The following is a 12,386-nucleotide window of genomic DNA, read 5'->3' on the forward strand; positions in this document are numbered from 1 at the left end:
CCCTCTTCCCTTCCTCCCTTCCTTTCCTCCCTCCCTTCCTCCCTCTCTCCTCTCCCTCTTTCCCTCCTTTCCTCCCTCCTCCCTCCTTTCCTCCCTCCCTTCCTCCCTCTCTCCTTCTCTCCCTCCTTCCCTCCTCCCTTCCTCCCTCTTCCCTTCCTCCCTTCCTCCCTCTTCCCTTCCTCCCTTCCTTTCTTCCTCCCTTCCTCCCCTCCTCCCTCCCTTCCTTCCTTCCTTTTTTCTTCCTTCCCTCCTTCCTTTTTCTTTCCATGTATAGACAGTTATTGAGCTTCCAGAATGCGCCAGGCACCAGGAAAACAATGGTAAAAAGCACATACAGCCCTTGACCTCACGAAACTTACAGCCTAGTTAGGGAGGCTCCACAGATCAACCAAATGGGCAACTGCAAAGCTGCCTCTAGTAAGTGCAACCTCAAGACCAGGGAAAGGCATCATGTAGAGCATGTAAAAGTGGGATACCATCCACAGAAACTGGGATACCATCCACAGAAAGGACTTTCTTTCTTGGGGTTAAAACCCCCTGTGACATTTCCTCATATGATGGGGTTTCTGGACTCCTCCCTACCCTATCACCCTTTTTGTCACTGTCCCCTTGAGGGGGTTCCCGGATCTGGAACCACTGCTCCAGGAGGGCCTGGACAGCTTGGTACCCAGGGGGCACCCCCTCTCTGGTTGGACTCTGCCCTCCCATTAGTACAGCCCAAGTCTGCACGCTCATTGCTCCCTGAGGGGCAAGGCTCCTCCCAGAAATGTTCACACAAATTGTTCTTACGTGTGGCCTCCCCCAGACTGTGCTTGAGCTGTTGAGTGTCTGACATTGAGTTCGAGTCCTTGCGCTGGCCCTGTGAATGCTCATCTCTCTGATACGGCCTATTCCCCCCACCCAGCAGGTTCAGTTCCGAGTCTGGATTCTGCTGCTGGCTGTGAAGCCCAGGGATGCATTCCCTGCTAATGTGACCAGGAGAGTGTCTGCTTATCCTAGATTAGGTACCTACAGGCAGGTTTTCAGGGCATATGAGTGCTTGGGGGACTTATGGGCCTGAGCTATGGAGTGGCATCTGCCCTGGGGCTCCAGAAAGAGATGCACAGGGCCTGAGGCCTGAGCTAAGCAAGGTGCTGCTGTTCTGTGATCTCTGCCCCAGCTCCCACGCCCTTTCCCAGCCCATTATCAATACAGATGGGGGAGTGGGGCCAGATGCACGTGCATTTGTGTGTCTGTGTGGTGTGCATAGGCCTGTGTGTGCATGTGGGTGCAGTGTGTGAGCCTGTAGGAATTGCCTGATAGGCCTTGCTGTTGGCTGGCATCCACATTTTGCCACTGGTAACCCTGTCACTTGGAGGTAGGCAGGTCATCAGAGCTCTGGCTAGGGCTCCACTCACCTGCCCTGCCTAACAGCTACCCCAGGTGGCCCATCCGCCCTGCCTGCAGGGTCCAACTCACCACCCCAGCCTCCTCAGGAACCTGGCCAGGAGCCCCTCCTCAGTCCTTTACTTCTGTCCACCAGTCTGTCATTGCTGCTGGTGCCACACCCCCTCTCCCAGCCCCCAGCCCACTCCTTGCCTCAGCCCCCACAGGAAGCCTTTTAAAGAGACACCTGGCCCTGCTACTTCTCTGTTTATAACCCTTTCGTAGCTTGGTCTCCTATGAAGGAAGTCCAGACCTACCCTGCCCCTCGTGCCCAGCCCCAGCCAGCACCCCCAGCCTTAGCTTGCCCCACTCCCACTCCAGGCTGGGCCATCCTGCACGACTCTCACTTCCCTGCTGGAACTGCAGGGAACCGTGCTCCAGGCTCCAGGCCTTTGTGCAGGCTGCTCCTTCTGCCTAAAATCCTGGCCCCGCCAACTCACTTCAACTGTCACCCGCTCTTCATCCTTTCGGGCTCAGTTTAGACATTGGCTCCTCCAGGAAGCCCTCCCTGACGCTTCTCGCTCTCAGACTGTAGGCTCTAGGAGGGCAGGGTCCATATGGGACTTTTTACAGCGTTTTCAGAGGTGAATACTCAATAAATCTTATTAAACGCATGAAATAATCTCTATGGATTTCCCATTTGATATCTGTAGAATGAAAATAATGCGATTTGACACAGAGGGTTCTGAAGAGGGCGATGGGAAATGATGTCTATGAATTTTCCAATACGGTGCTAGACATATAATAGGTGCTCCAGAAGCATAGTTCTAATTTTCCTGCCCTTTAATGTTTACGGGTAAACACATCTTTTCTGTTTAAAAAACTAAAATTTCGGAGTCCTTTTGACCTCAAAGCACAACTGGCTTCTTGCTGTCCAGGTTTCCACTCAAATGTCACCACCTTACACAGATATTTTTGGACCACCCCATATAAAACAGCGCCCCCACCCCACCCCATCACTCTCAACTCTAATACTTGCCACACCATGACCTGAGCTTTATGATTTTTTCACTTGTTGATCATCTGTCTTTCCTGCCTAGAATGTGAGCGCCATGAAGGCAGGGGACTTGGCTGACTTTTTCATTGCTGCAGCCTCAGTGCCCAGAGACGTGCCTGGCAACACAGCGGCTGCCTAGCGGTTTCCAGGGCCAAGGCTGTGGAGTCTCTAGGCACTCCCTGGGGACAAATGCCAGAGAGAGAGAGAGAGAGAGAGACAGAGAGAGAGAGTGTGTGTTTGTGTGTGTGTCTCTGTTTGCGATGGAGGGACAGAAGTCGGTGAGACATCTCTTCCCTTCCCTCATGGTACATCTCAGGGAGGTGGGGACTTGGAGAAGACTCTCAGAGCAGCTCCCCGCCATGTTCCCTAAGGGAAATCAGGAGCACTGGCCTCTCCAGGGCCATGCAGATGCAGGTTGCTTGGGGTGCAGGGGAAGGGGCAGCACCTCCTTTGTGGTGACCCTGGGCATTTGAAGCTGAACATGAGCCCCTCTAAGCACCCCTGGCTCACAGCATCAAGGAGAGGCTGGGGCACATCTGCGGTTTCTCCCTTGAAGGGATCTGCCCTGCTGCCCCAAGCTCGGAGCCCAGGCCTAGGCCTGCCTCTTATTGGTGACTTGTTTCTTCCCTGGGCTGTACCTGCTCCTCTCTTCACTCTTGCCTTCCTGTCACCAGTGTCTGATGGGTCCTGTCCTACCTGCGTTCCCTGTTGGTACCAAATTCTCACACTTGTGGATGGAGTGGTGCAGCTCCCTGAGTCTCCTCTACCTATGCTGCCCACCTTGGGCTTCCTGGGATCAGCCCCCAGCGCTCAGCCACTGCAGGGTGCTGCTGGCCCTCCCGCCCTACCACTCTGACCCTCCTCCGAGGCATGTGAGAGGGATTCCAGAGATGAGATCCCAGAGCCTGCCACCCAACCTGCTGCCTCCTCCCCACCGAGGAAGGACACTCCGTCTCCATTTGGCCCCTGCTACCCCTCTAAGGCGGCTCAGCATCAGACAAGCCTATCTGACCTCTGGCTTGGATGGGTGGGGAGGGCAAAGGGTAGTGAGGGTTTGCCCAGGCTGTGACTTTGGACCCAAGTGTGGAAGGGAACCCCTGCTGGCTCAAGCCCCAGCCCCGGGCCCAGGGGTCCGAAATCACGGCCTCCTCCTTACAGCTGTTGACACCCCTGGTTCTAGAGCTCCCAGTCTGGTCAGGGTCCCAGAATGTTTGAGCAGGAAAGGATTTCAGAGTTCAGACGTTTGTGAAGTGGACTGTGCAGTGCCCGGGAGCTGATCTGTATGCACACGTATGTATGCATTCTTGTGTCATGGACTAACCGCTGGGACATGAAGCCCACCCCTATTTTGATCAAAGAAACCCCAACTTTTTTCCTATGTTACCACAGAGAACAGAGGTGCCACATGAGTTACAATTTAAACAAGAGGATTCATTGTTTGAAAAAAAGATTTGAAAATCAGGAAAGCTAAACAAGTCATTTTTACATATGGAGAAACTGAGGCCCATATGTGTAAATGGCTTCTCAAGGTCACAGTGGTGTCAGTGGCAGAGCTGGTACTGCACCAGGCTGCCTGGATCATAGACTGATGTTTTTGCCAAGACCGGCCGAAATGTTCCTCTCAGGAGGTGGCAGGTGGGGGCGGAGTGCCAGGAAGGCACCGTCCAAAGAAGTGGGTTAAGGTCACAGCCTCCCGACTCCCAAGGGCCCCCTGAGAACCGTTGCACGGGAAAGGTCACTCGAATATGAACTAGAGGCTTGAGGTTTTGGAGTGGAAAGGGGCAGGGTAAGGAAGAATAGAGTAGGGGGAGGGCGGGGGACAGGGATTCATCCTATGGGTTCCTCACACCTCCACTGGGAGCAGCGCCCCCACCCCAAGCACCTGATTTCAAAGTCTCCCCTCCACTGAAGGGAGGGGCAGAGGGAGCTCATGACTGGCATGGAGGGGGCTGGCTGGCCCTGAGGGAGTGACTGCTGGGATGGGGAGGCTGTGAAGCAGGGCCCTGAACTTTCTGTCTCAGGGGTACCTGTGGACACTCCAGGCTGTCAGTGGCAGAAATGGCACAGTAGGGGGCTCTGTGGCACTCACTGTGTCTCCCCCAGTGCTCAGCTGGGCACCCGGGAAATGCTATTGAATAAATGGATTGTGTCCCTCCTCCCCCAGTACCCCCAGAATCACCAGCCTCCTCCCTCTCCCTCCCCCTGTCCTTCAGAGCCTACAAGGACTGAGTTATTCTTAGTAGGTTTCATTCATCAAAGCGTGACAAATGGTGTCCTGGGAGGAATGCCTGGGCGCCATGGGGAGCCAGAGGGTGGGGTGGGGTGCAAATGTCCCATTTGAGGGGAGAGGCCATTGCCTTCAGGGAGCTCCAGATGGAGGGGGAGACACAGCCCTGTCCTCATGAGAATCTCAGTAGATGCAGAAGACACAAAGAACCTAGTCCCAGGGGAGACACAGTCCCTGTCCTTTGGAGGAGGCCCCAGTCTGAAGCGGGGAGACAGCCCTGCCCTCAGGGAGTCCCAGTCTGAGGGGAGACACAACCCTGACTCAGGGAGCCCTAGTCTGAGGGGGGAACGCAACCCTGTCCTCAGGGAGCCCCAGACTGTGGGGAGACACAGCCCCGTCCTCAGGGATCCCCAGTCTGAGGGAGACACAGACCCATCCTCAGGGAGCCCCAGTCTGAGGGGAGACACAACCCTGACTCAGGGAGCCCCAGTCTGAGGGAGACACAGCCCTGTCTTCAGGGAGCCCCAGACTGAGGGAGACACAGCCTTGCCCTCGGAGTGCTCCCTGTGATGGAAGATAATCCTCCCACATTCCCCCCTTCTCCAGCTCTTAGTGAAACCCCAGTCTGAAGGGAGAGATCCAATTTCCTGTTCTCAAGCAACCTCTAGTCTCATGGCAGAAAAATAGCTGCCATCCCTGCTGGAGAAGATAGGGTGCCACCCAAGTCACGTACTGAAACTCAAGATGACAAAAGGGAGTGCCGGAGGGGTATCCGGGAGCATGTGCAGCCACCTCGGCCACTGCATGTGGGAAACCTGACCATGACAGAGAATAGGGGGCTCCCAGACACACTTGACTGGGCACGCTTACCAAGAAACATGCAGACCACAAAGGGGCAGCAATCAGGGGGAATAAGATCCTGGCCCTGAGGAAAAGGATGAAGGCACAGGCCAGCGGGCTGGTCTAAATCAGAGGTCCACCTTCATTGGGAGGGCAGCCGGAGAACTCACATTGTCTGCAGCCTCTCACATTCAACCTAAAACCTATGTACTCATTGCAAGCCAAACAAAACCTCACTGAAGATAAAACGTGGCCCAAGGCCATGACTTTGCAACCCCCTGGACCTCAGGAAAGAATTCCTGATAGAGAAGAGCTCTGAGCCTGGTTTGGGGAAGGAGCTGATGGCCAAGCTACCCCTTTAATTCTGGCCTTCAGGCCTGGCTTCTATCTTCAGGTCCTCTCTCACCCTACCGGACATGGGAGGCCAGAGTCACCTCACTCCTCACCAGCTTCCCTACGACCAGCAGGCTACAGCTGGCCAGCGGGCGGGGCCTCCGTGTCTGTGGTGGGGATGTCACCTTTCTTGGCAGGAAGGTAATTTCCCTGACAGGGGAGGGAGCCCGTTGTGCTGCTCATAAAGCCACTGTTAAACGAGCGGGTCTGGGAGTTCTGGCTGGGCGGGCTTCCCTTCCCTTCTCCGTGCCCAAACGTGGGTACTGCTGCCCTGCGTGCCTTTGCCACTCCTCCCACTGAAGACTAATTTTCCAGTAGACCTCAGTGTTTCTGTCAACGAAATAGGTCCTTGGCCCCTCCCCACTCTCCCAGTCTCTTCCAGCAGAGATCTTCTAGGACTGTAGGTTTAGCGGAGGGGCCGGCTTCGGTCTCCCCAAGTTCTAACCCCCAGTGAGGCCTCACAGCTCTCTTGGGACTGAGGGGCAGTCCCGGAGGGCGGCAGGAGGCGGCAGCCAGTGGTCCTGGGGACCGCGAGGTGGGTCGGGGGTGGCGAAGGGAGGGTTCTGGGACCGGGGAGCGGCGGCCTAATTACGGCGCGTTGGCCCAGCGCCGCGGAGCGCCGCGGATGACAGCGGCGGTGGGTAATTAGAGCGCATTAGCCGTGCCCCTGCAATCCTGTAATTTTTCCTCGCGCTCGGGGTGTGTTGTAGGAGGCGAAGCGATGCCGGCTTGGCTGAGTCAGACTCTCGGAAGCCCAGGAGGGGACGCAGGGGGCGGCAGAGGCCGCGAAGAAGGGACTCCCGCCGGGGGAGGTGCAGACGCAGTCCTCTAGGAGTCACCTGTCCCGGGCTCTTCGGCGCGCGCGCCCCGTCGGCGGCGGGAAGGGGGCGTGACCTGCGTCTCCTCCCGCCGCCGCCGCGCGCTCTGCCAGCCCGCGAGTCCTCCGTATCCAGGCCAGCGTCTTCACCCAGCCACGTGCCCTGCCCCTGGTGCGCAGGTGGACTGGAAAAGAGGAAGGCAAACGCAGTGGCCAGGCGGAGACCTCCCAAATCCCACGTCTCCCCGAGAATCAGAGACGGGCTCAGACTAGGGCAGCCATAAGAAAAAACGTCAACTACATCTCGAGGGAGTGAGGTGGAGTGGGGCCGCTTGCTCTAGTCCAGCCCTGACATCGATTCTGCGGGGGCGGGGGGGAGTCGGCGCGGGGCTGGGGCTGGGAGGGGAGTTTATTTATTAGCCAGATTAGCCAGCATTAATGGGGGAGCGGTGGCGGCCGGCGGCAGCAGGGACATAGCTGGCATAGCTGGCATAGCGGCGGGGCCTCCCGCGGCGCGGGGCTCCGCGGCTTCAAAGGGGCTTAAAGAGGCCCTTGGTGGCACTGCCACGGCCCCGCGGGGGAGGGCGTGGGCGCGGGCGGCGGGGGAGAAGGCGGCCATTGTGCACCGAGGGATTAGGGCTCTGGCCTGGAAGGAATTTTAAACTGCCGCGAGCCGGAGCCCCAGGACTCTCCTCCTGCCCCACCCCTGCCCTCCGGAGCACGCCGAGGTGTTTACCTGCTTTCCCACGTCTGGGGTGGAGGGGGTGTCCTCTCTCCTCCCTCAAACTGGAGGCACCTAGGGTTACCAGGTTTGGCAAATAAAAACGCAGGAGGTCCAGTTAAACTGAATACTTTAAATAGCGTAAGTCTGTCCCAAATATTGTATGGGACAGACTTATGCTAAACTATTATTCGTTGTTTATCTGATATTCAATTTAATTGGATGTCTTGTATTTTGTTTTTCCTGGCAGCCCTTGAGGCACTGAAATGTCTAATCCATGTCTGGAAACAGATTGATGGTTCCCGAAAATCCAGTGGGTCTCCCCCATTTGAGAGATCCCTAAAGGCAGGGGTCATGTCTCTCCCCTTACACTGGGAGTTTCCTGAAGCCAGATGCTGAATTTCACCCTAAAGAAGGCAGCTGAGAGCACTATATGTGGCCCCACCAGACTGGGAGCTTCCTGAGGACAGGGGCTAAATTTCACCCATGAGAGTAACACTTCAAGGTCAGTGTCTGTGACCTGTGACACTGGGGTTTCCTGAGGCATGGTCTGTGTGCTTCCTAGAGGGCAAGTCTGTGTCTCCTGCCTCACCCCTCACTCTCCCACCCCCACCCCCACCCCCACCCCAGGCTGCTGGAGGCTCCTCCTCCATTAGTGTTGCTTACTGCCCATAGGGGGTGCTAGGGGCCCAGCTGACTGGCCTACAGATGGATGGGACCTGTTTATTGGGACTCAGGGCTTCAGTCCTTTGGGGTTGATGCACTTGGAAATAATGGAGGTGGGGTCCCCATCCTGTGAGGCTTGCTCAGACAGTTGAGGGCCAGGTCTGCCAGGGCCAGAGGCAGTGGCCAGCATGTGGGAGAAGCTCTGGGTGCTGGGTACCCTTGGTTTCTTCCGGGAAGGACAGTGTGGCCCTTGGTGCAGAACATCCGCCCACCTCCTCTCATAACCATTGAAACCAAGTCCCAGTCCTCCATCAGCCTCTCCAGACCCCACTGCCTAACCTTTGCTTGTGCTGTTCTTTCTGCCAGAAACACTCTCTCTTCCTGCTTTGAGGACAGCTGAAGTCTCGCCACTTCTTCTGGATGCTCTGACCATCAGTGAGGTGGGCTGCTTGTGCCTGGGGATCTTCTGGTGAAAAGAACCCTCGTCCACTCCCTCTTTCCTTAACAGCTTTGGCCACAGGGGCCAAAGAGGGGGCTAAGGTGGGGGAGGGGAGAGACAGGAACACTAGGGGAGCATAGACAGAAGGGGAGCAAGAATAGGAACCTCCTTCCCCCCAACCCATCCCCCTGAAGCCCCTTCCCAAGTCCCTTCATCCCCTCAGGGCCTCTGAACTCTTTCCCCTTGAAGCTGAGGGAAGCCCTGGAGAAGCGCTTTCCCACGGTCACAGCCTCAACAAACCCCTGCCCCCTTCTCCTTTGACTGCAGCCACCTCAGTCTCACCCTCCGCAGAATGCAGGCCCACTCCATCACTGAAGGGCCTCCTCCTTGGGCCAGGGCGCCTGCTTCTGCCAGTGGCATCATCACCCCACTCCTCAGCCGCCAGTCATCAGGTTGGCAATTAGCTACTTCCTCTCAGCTGCATGAGGCCACCAAACGTCACAGCCCCTCCCCTGGCCTGCCGCGGCGGAAGTGCTGGGTGCTGCCCCCCTACCCTTTGTAGTCAGTGCCAAGTCCTGGCTCAGTCCCCCTTCCCTACAACCTACTGAGTGCTAGGGCAATGAGCCTCCCATCTGGAGAGCTGAAAGCCTCGCTGCTTTCTCCCCGCTTCAAACCTCCTCCCCCATGTCACCCTATCCCATTGGGTGAGGACACTCCTGCTGCCTGGGTGGGGTGATGCCTGCTCAAGGGCACTAGCAGCCTGGGTGGGGCTTGAGACTCAGGTGTCTCCGTTCCCAGTCAGAGGCGGTTTTCACCAGCCCCTTCCCTGGGGCCCAGGAGTCTGAACTGAAGTTGGTGGCAGTTATTTGGGAAGGGGAGAGAAATGGGGACTCATTCTACAGACCCCCAAACATGCAGGGGGCAGGCCCTTCATGAACACCCACATGGGCTCATTCGCCTGTGCCTAGGCACACACAGTCACAACCTAGGCAATGTATATTCCACCGCAGCGTGCCCATATGTGCCCCAGGTGGGCAAGTAAGCCCACTTGTCCAGACACCCCTCATGCCCACACAGCCCTCCTCCAGCTGCGTGCATGCAAGCCCACTGGCATACAGTACTCAAAAAGGCAGTGAGCGTGCTGCCACTCAAAAAACAAAATTGGGACCCCACAGAGGAATCTAGAAGCATGGGAGGGGAGGAGAGACCACCCCAACACTTGCTACCCCACAGACCAGGGAATCTTCCTGGGGAAGGATGGGAGGAAGACTGCACTTCAAGGATATGTGTGGGGTGCGCAGGTGGGCCGTGGTGGGAGCAGTTGTGTTTGAGTCTGGGTGGGGGCAGAGGATCTGGATTTGCAGAGAGAACTGAAAAATTCCAACATGTATAAACAAAGGCATGGAATCTTAGGCAGATCGCTTAACTCCCTGGGGCCTCAGTGACTGCATCTGTAAAATGGGAATAATGAGAACACCATTTGAACTTGGTTGTCAAGTTTATTTTATTTTTATTTATTTATTTATTTTTAGAGACACGGTCTAATGTTGTCACCCTGGCTGGAGTGCAGTGGTGCAATCATGGCTCACTGCAGCCTCAACCTCCTGGGCTTAAGTGATCCTCTCACGTTAGCCTCATAAGTAGCTAGGACTACAGATGTGCCCCATCATGCCCAGCTAATTTTACAACTTTTGTAGAGATGGAGTCTTGCTGTGTTGCCCAGGCTGGTCTGGGCTCAAGCCCAGAATTCCTGGGCTCAAGCGATCTTCCTGTCTCAGCCTCCCAAAATACTGGGCTTATAGGCATGAGCCACCATACCTGGCCTGATTGTGAAATTTAAATGAGATAACCTGGCTCAGAGCAGGCCCTGAGCTGACATTACTATGGGGAGACCTTCCCAATATCCTCTCACTTGATGGTGGGCTTGCCTAAGAGAGCTGCCCTAGGGAGATAAGAAGCCCTTATTCTGGACCTTACCTGACTGACCATGTGCTCCCCCTGTTTTTCTTTGATTTCTGGGGTCCAGCCCCAGCCAAGGTGGAGGATACAGGTTGAGAGGCATGGCAGGGTATAGGGATGGGTGATTGGGTGCTCCTTTGGACTAGACTGGGGGTGGGGCTAGGGAAGGGCTGGCTACCTTCCCTGCCCCTACCTGGCTGGCACAATAGGTAAGTGAGTGCTGACTTTTATCCCTGGGAAAGGAGGAGTCAGGCAGTGTCTCTCTGTCCAGGCAAATGGGATGCAAGGGTCAGGAGCATGGGTGGAGGGGGCTTCTAGGAATAGTCCTGGAAGAAGACCTGGGAACAGGCACTACTGACAGGAGCTACTGCCTGGGCCTACCAGCCTCTACCCCAACTCAACAAATATCCTTGTCCTTCTTTCTCAGAGTCTGTAACCACCAGCTGCTCTTCCAGATTCATGAGGCAAGGCCTGCCTGCTCACCTGGCTGGCCCCAAGCACCTCTTCAACCTGCTGCCACCGTCCTGCCTCGCTGCCCTTCTCAGCTCATCCAGCAGGGTCTCCAAGTCATGGAAAAAGAAGCTTGTATACACACGTGCTCATATACACATGCCCACAGCCGCATAAGCACACCCAGAAACACCATCGCAGACATGTTCTCACAAGCACATGCACACAACACACTCACTACCCCTCACTCGTATACACATGAATACACACACACTCATGCGCACTCACAGTCTTACACACACACACACACACACACACACAGAGTTATAATCACTGCTGTTGGATGAATTGTGCCCCCCACCCCCGTGCTAAAAAGATATGTTAGAGTCCTAACCCCCAGTACCTGGGGATGTGACCGTAGTTGGAAATAGAGTGTTTGTAGATGTAATCAAATTAAGATGAGCTCTTACTGGATTAGAATGGGTCCTAAATCCAGTGACTGGTGTCCTTATAAGGAGAAAAAGATTTGAAAACAGAGACATGGAGACACAGAGCGGAAGGCCATGTGATGATGGAGTCAGAGATTGGAGTGATGCAGCTGCAAGCCAAGAAATACCAAGGTGCTGGAAGGCCCCAGAAATAAGGAGAGAGGCATGGAACAATCTCCATCAGAGCCTCCGGAAGAAACAGACTCTGCCAACACCTTGATTGCAGACTTTTGGCCCCCTTCACTGTGCGAGAATACATTTCTATTGTTTTAAACTACTGAGTCACCAAGTCTGTGGTACTGTGTTATGGCAGCCCCGGCAACAAATCCAATCACACACACACACACACACACACACACACACACACACACGGCTGGCTCCAGGCTCAGTGATGAGCTCAGAGGAGTTCCCCTCGGGAGCTGCTCTTTCTCTGTCGTCCTTCCTTTGTGGTTGGTCCAGTGGATCCACAAAAGCTCATGGCCCAGAGCAGAAGTTCAGTCATTTTTAATTCCTCTTCCCTGGAGTTCTTAACCACGTGTTGCCCTCAAAATCTGCTCTCAAGATTTGGGTTGTCATATTTAGGAGCACCAGAAAACGTACAGGAATACTGTGTCTGCTTGCATCATATTAGTTAAAAACTGGAGATAACCTAAATGTCCCAGAATAGGTACATAAACCATGGCATATCCGCTTAATGGAATACTACACAGCAATACAAAAGGAAAACCTGGTGTTACTTGAGCAACATGGATGAACTTCACAGACATAATACTGCACAGCACGAGGCAGACACAAAAGAGTGCATACACTGTGATTCCATTTACATGAGATTCACCAACAGGCAAAGCAGATCTGTGGGGACAGAAGTCAGAATAGTGGTGACCTCTGGAAGGTGGAATTGACTGGGAGGGGCTACAGGGAGCCTCCTGGGGTGCTGAAAACATTCTGCGCTTGTACTGGGTGG

At 55.2% G+C, this 12,386-nt stretch overlaps 1 protein-coding gene and 1 long non-coding RNA gene across 2 annotated transcripts; one reads left to right on the plus strand and one right to left on the minus strand.

Annotated features, from left to right (window-relative positions):
* Positions 1-4,646: 4,646 nt before the first annotated feature.
* On the minus strand, positions 4,647-9,193 carry LINC03040 (long intergenic non-protein coding RNA 3040). Its single transcript, XM_024795279.2, is given in 5 exon segments — positions 4,647-6,753; positions 6,756-6,884; positions 7,436-7,495; positions 8,426-8,621; positions 8,868-9,193. Coding segments are annotated over 5 exon segments (753 nt in total). The 5' UTR covers positions 8,949-9,193; the 3' UTR covers positions 4,647-6,466.
* Positions 6,799-11,705, plus strand: LOC105489551 (uncharacterized). Its single transcript, XR_011623698.1, has 4 exons — positions 6,799-7,016; positions 7,671-7,925; positions 8,453-8,526; positions 10,912-11,705. It is a non-coding gene; the product is annotated as an uncharacterized lncRNA (long non-coding RNA).
* Positions 11,706-12,386: the final 681 nt, after the last annotated feature.

Source organism: Macaca nemestrina, chromosome 5, assembly GCF_043159975.1.
Source record: "Macaca nemestrina isolate mMacNem1 chromosome 5, mMacNem.hap1, whole genome shotgun sequence".
NCBI classification, from domain to species: Eukaryota; Metazoa; Chordata; class Mammalia; order Primates; family Cercopithecidae; genus Macaca; species Macaca nemestrina.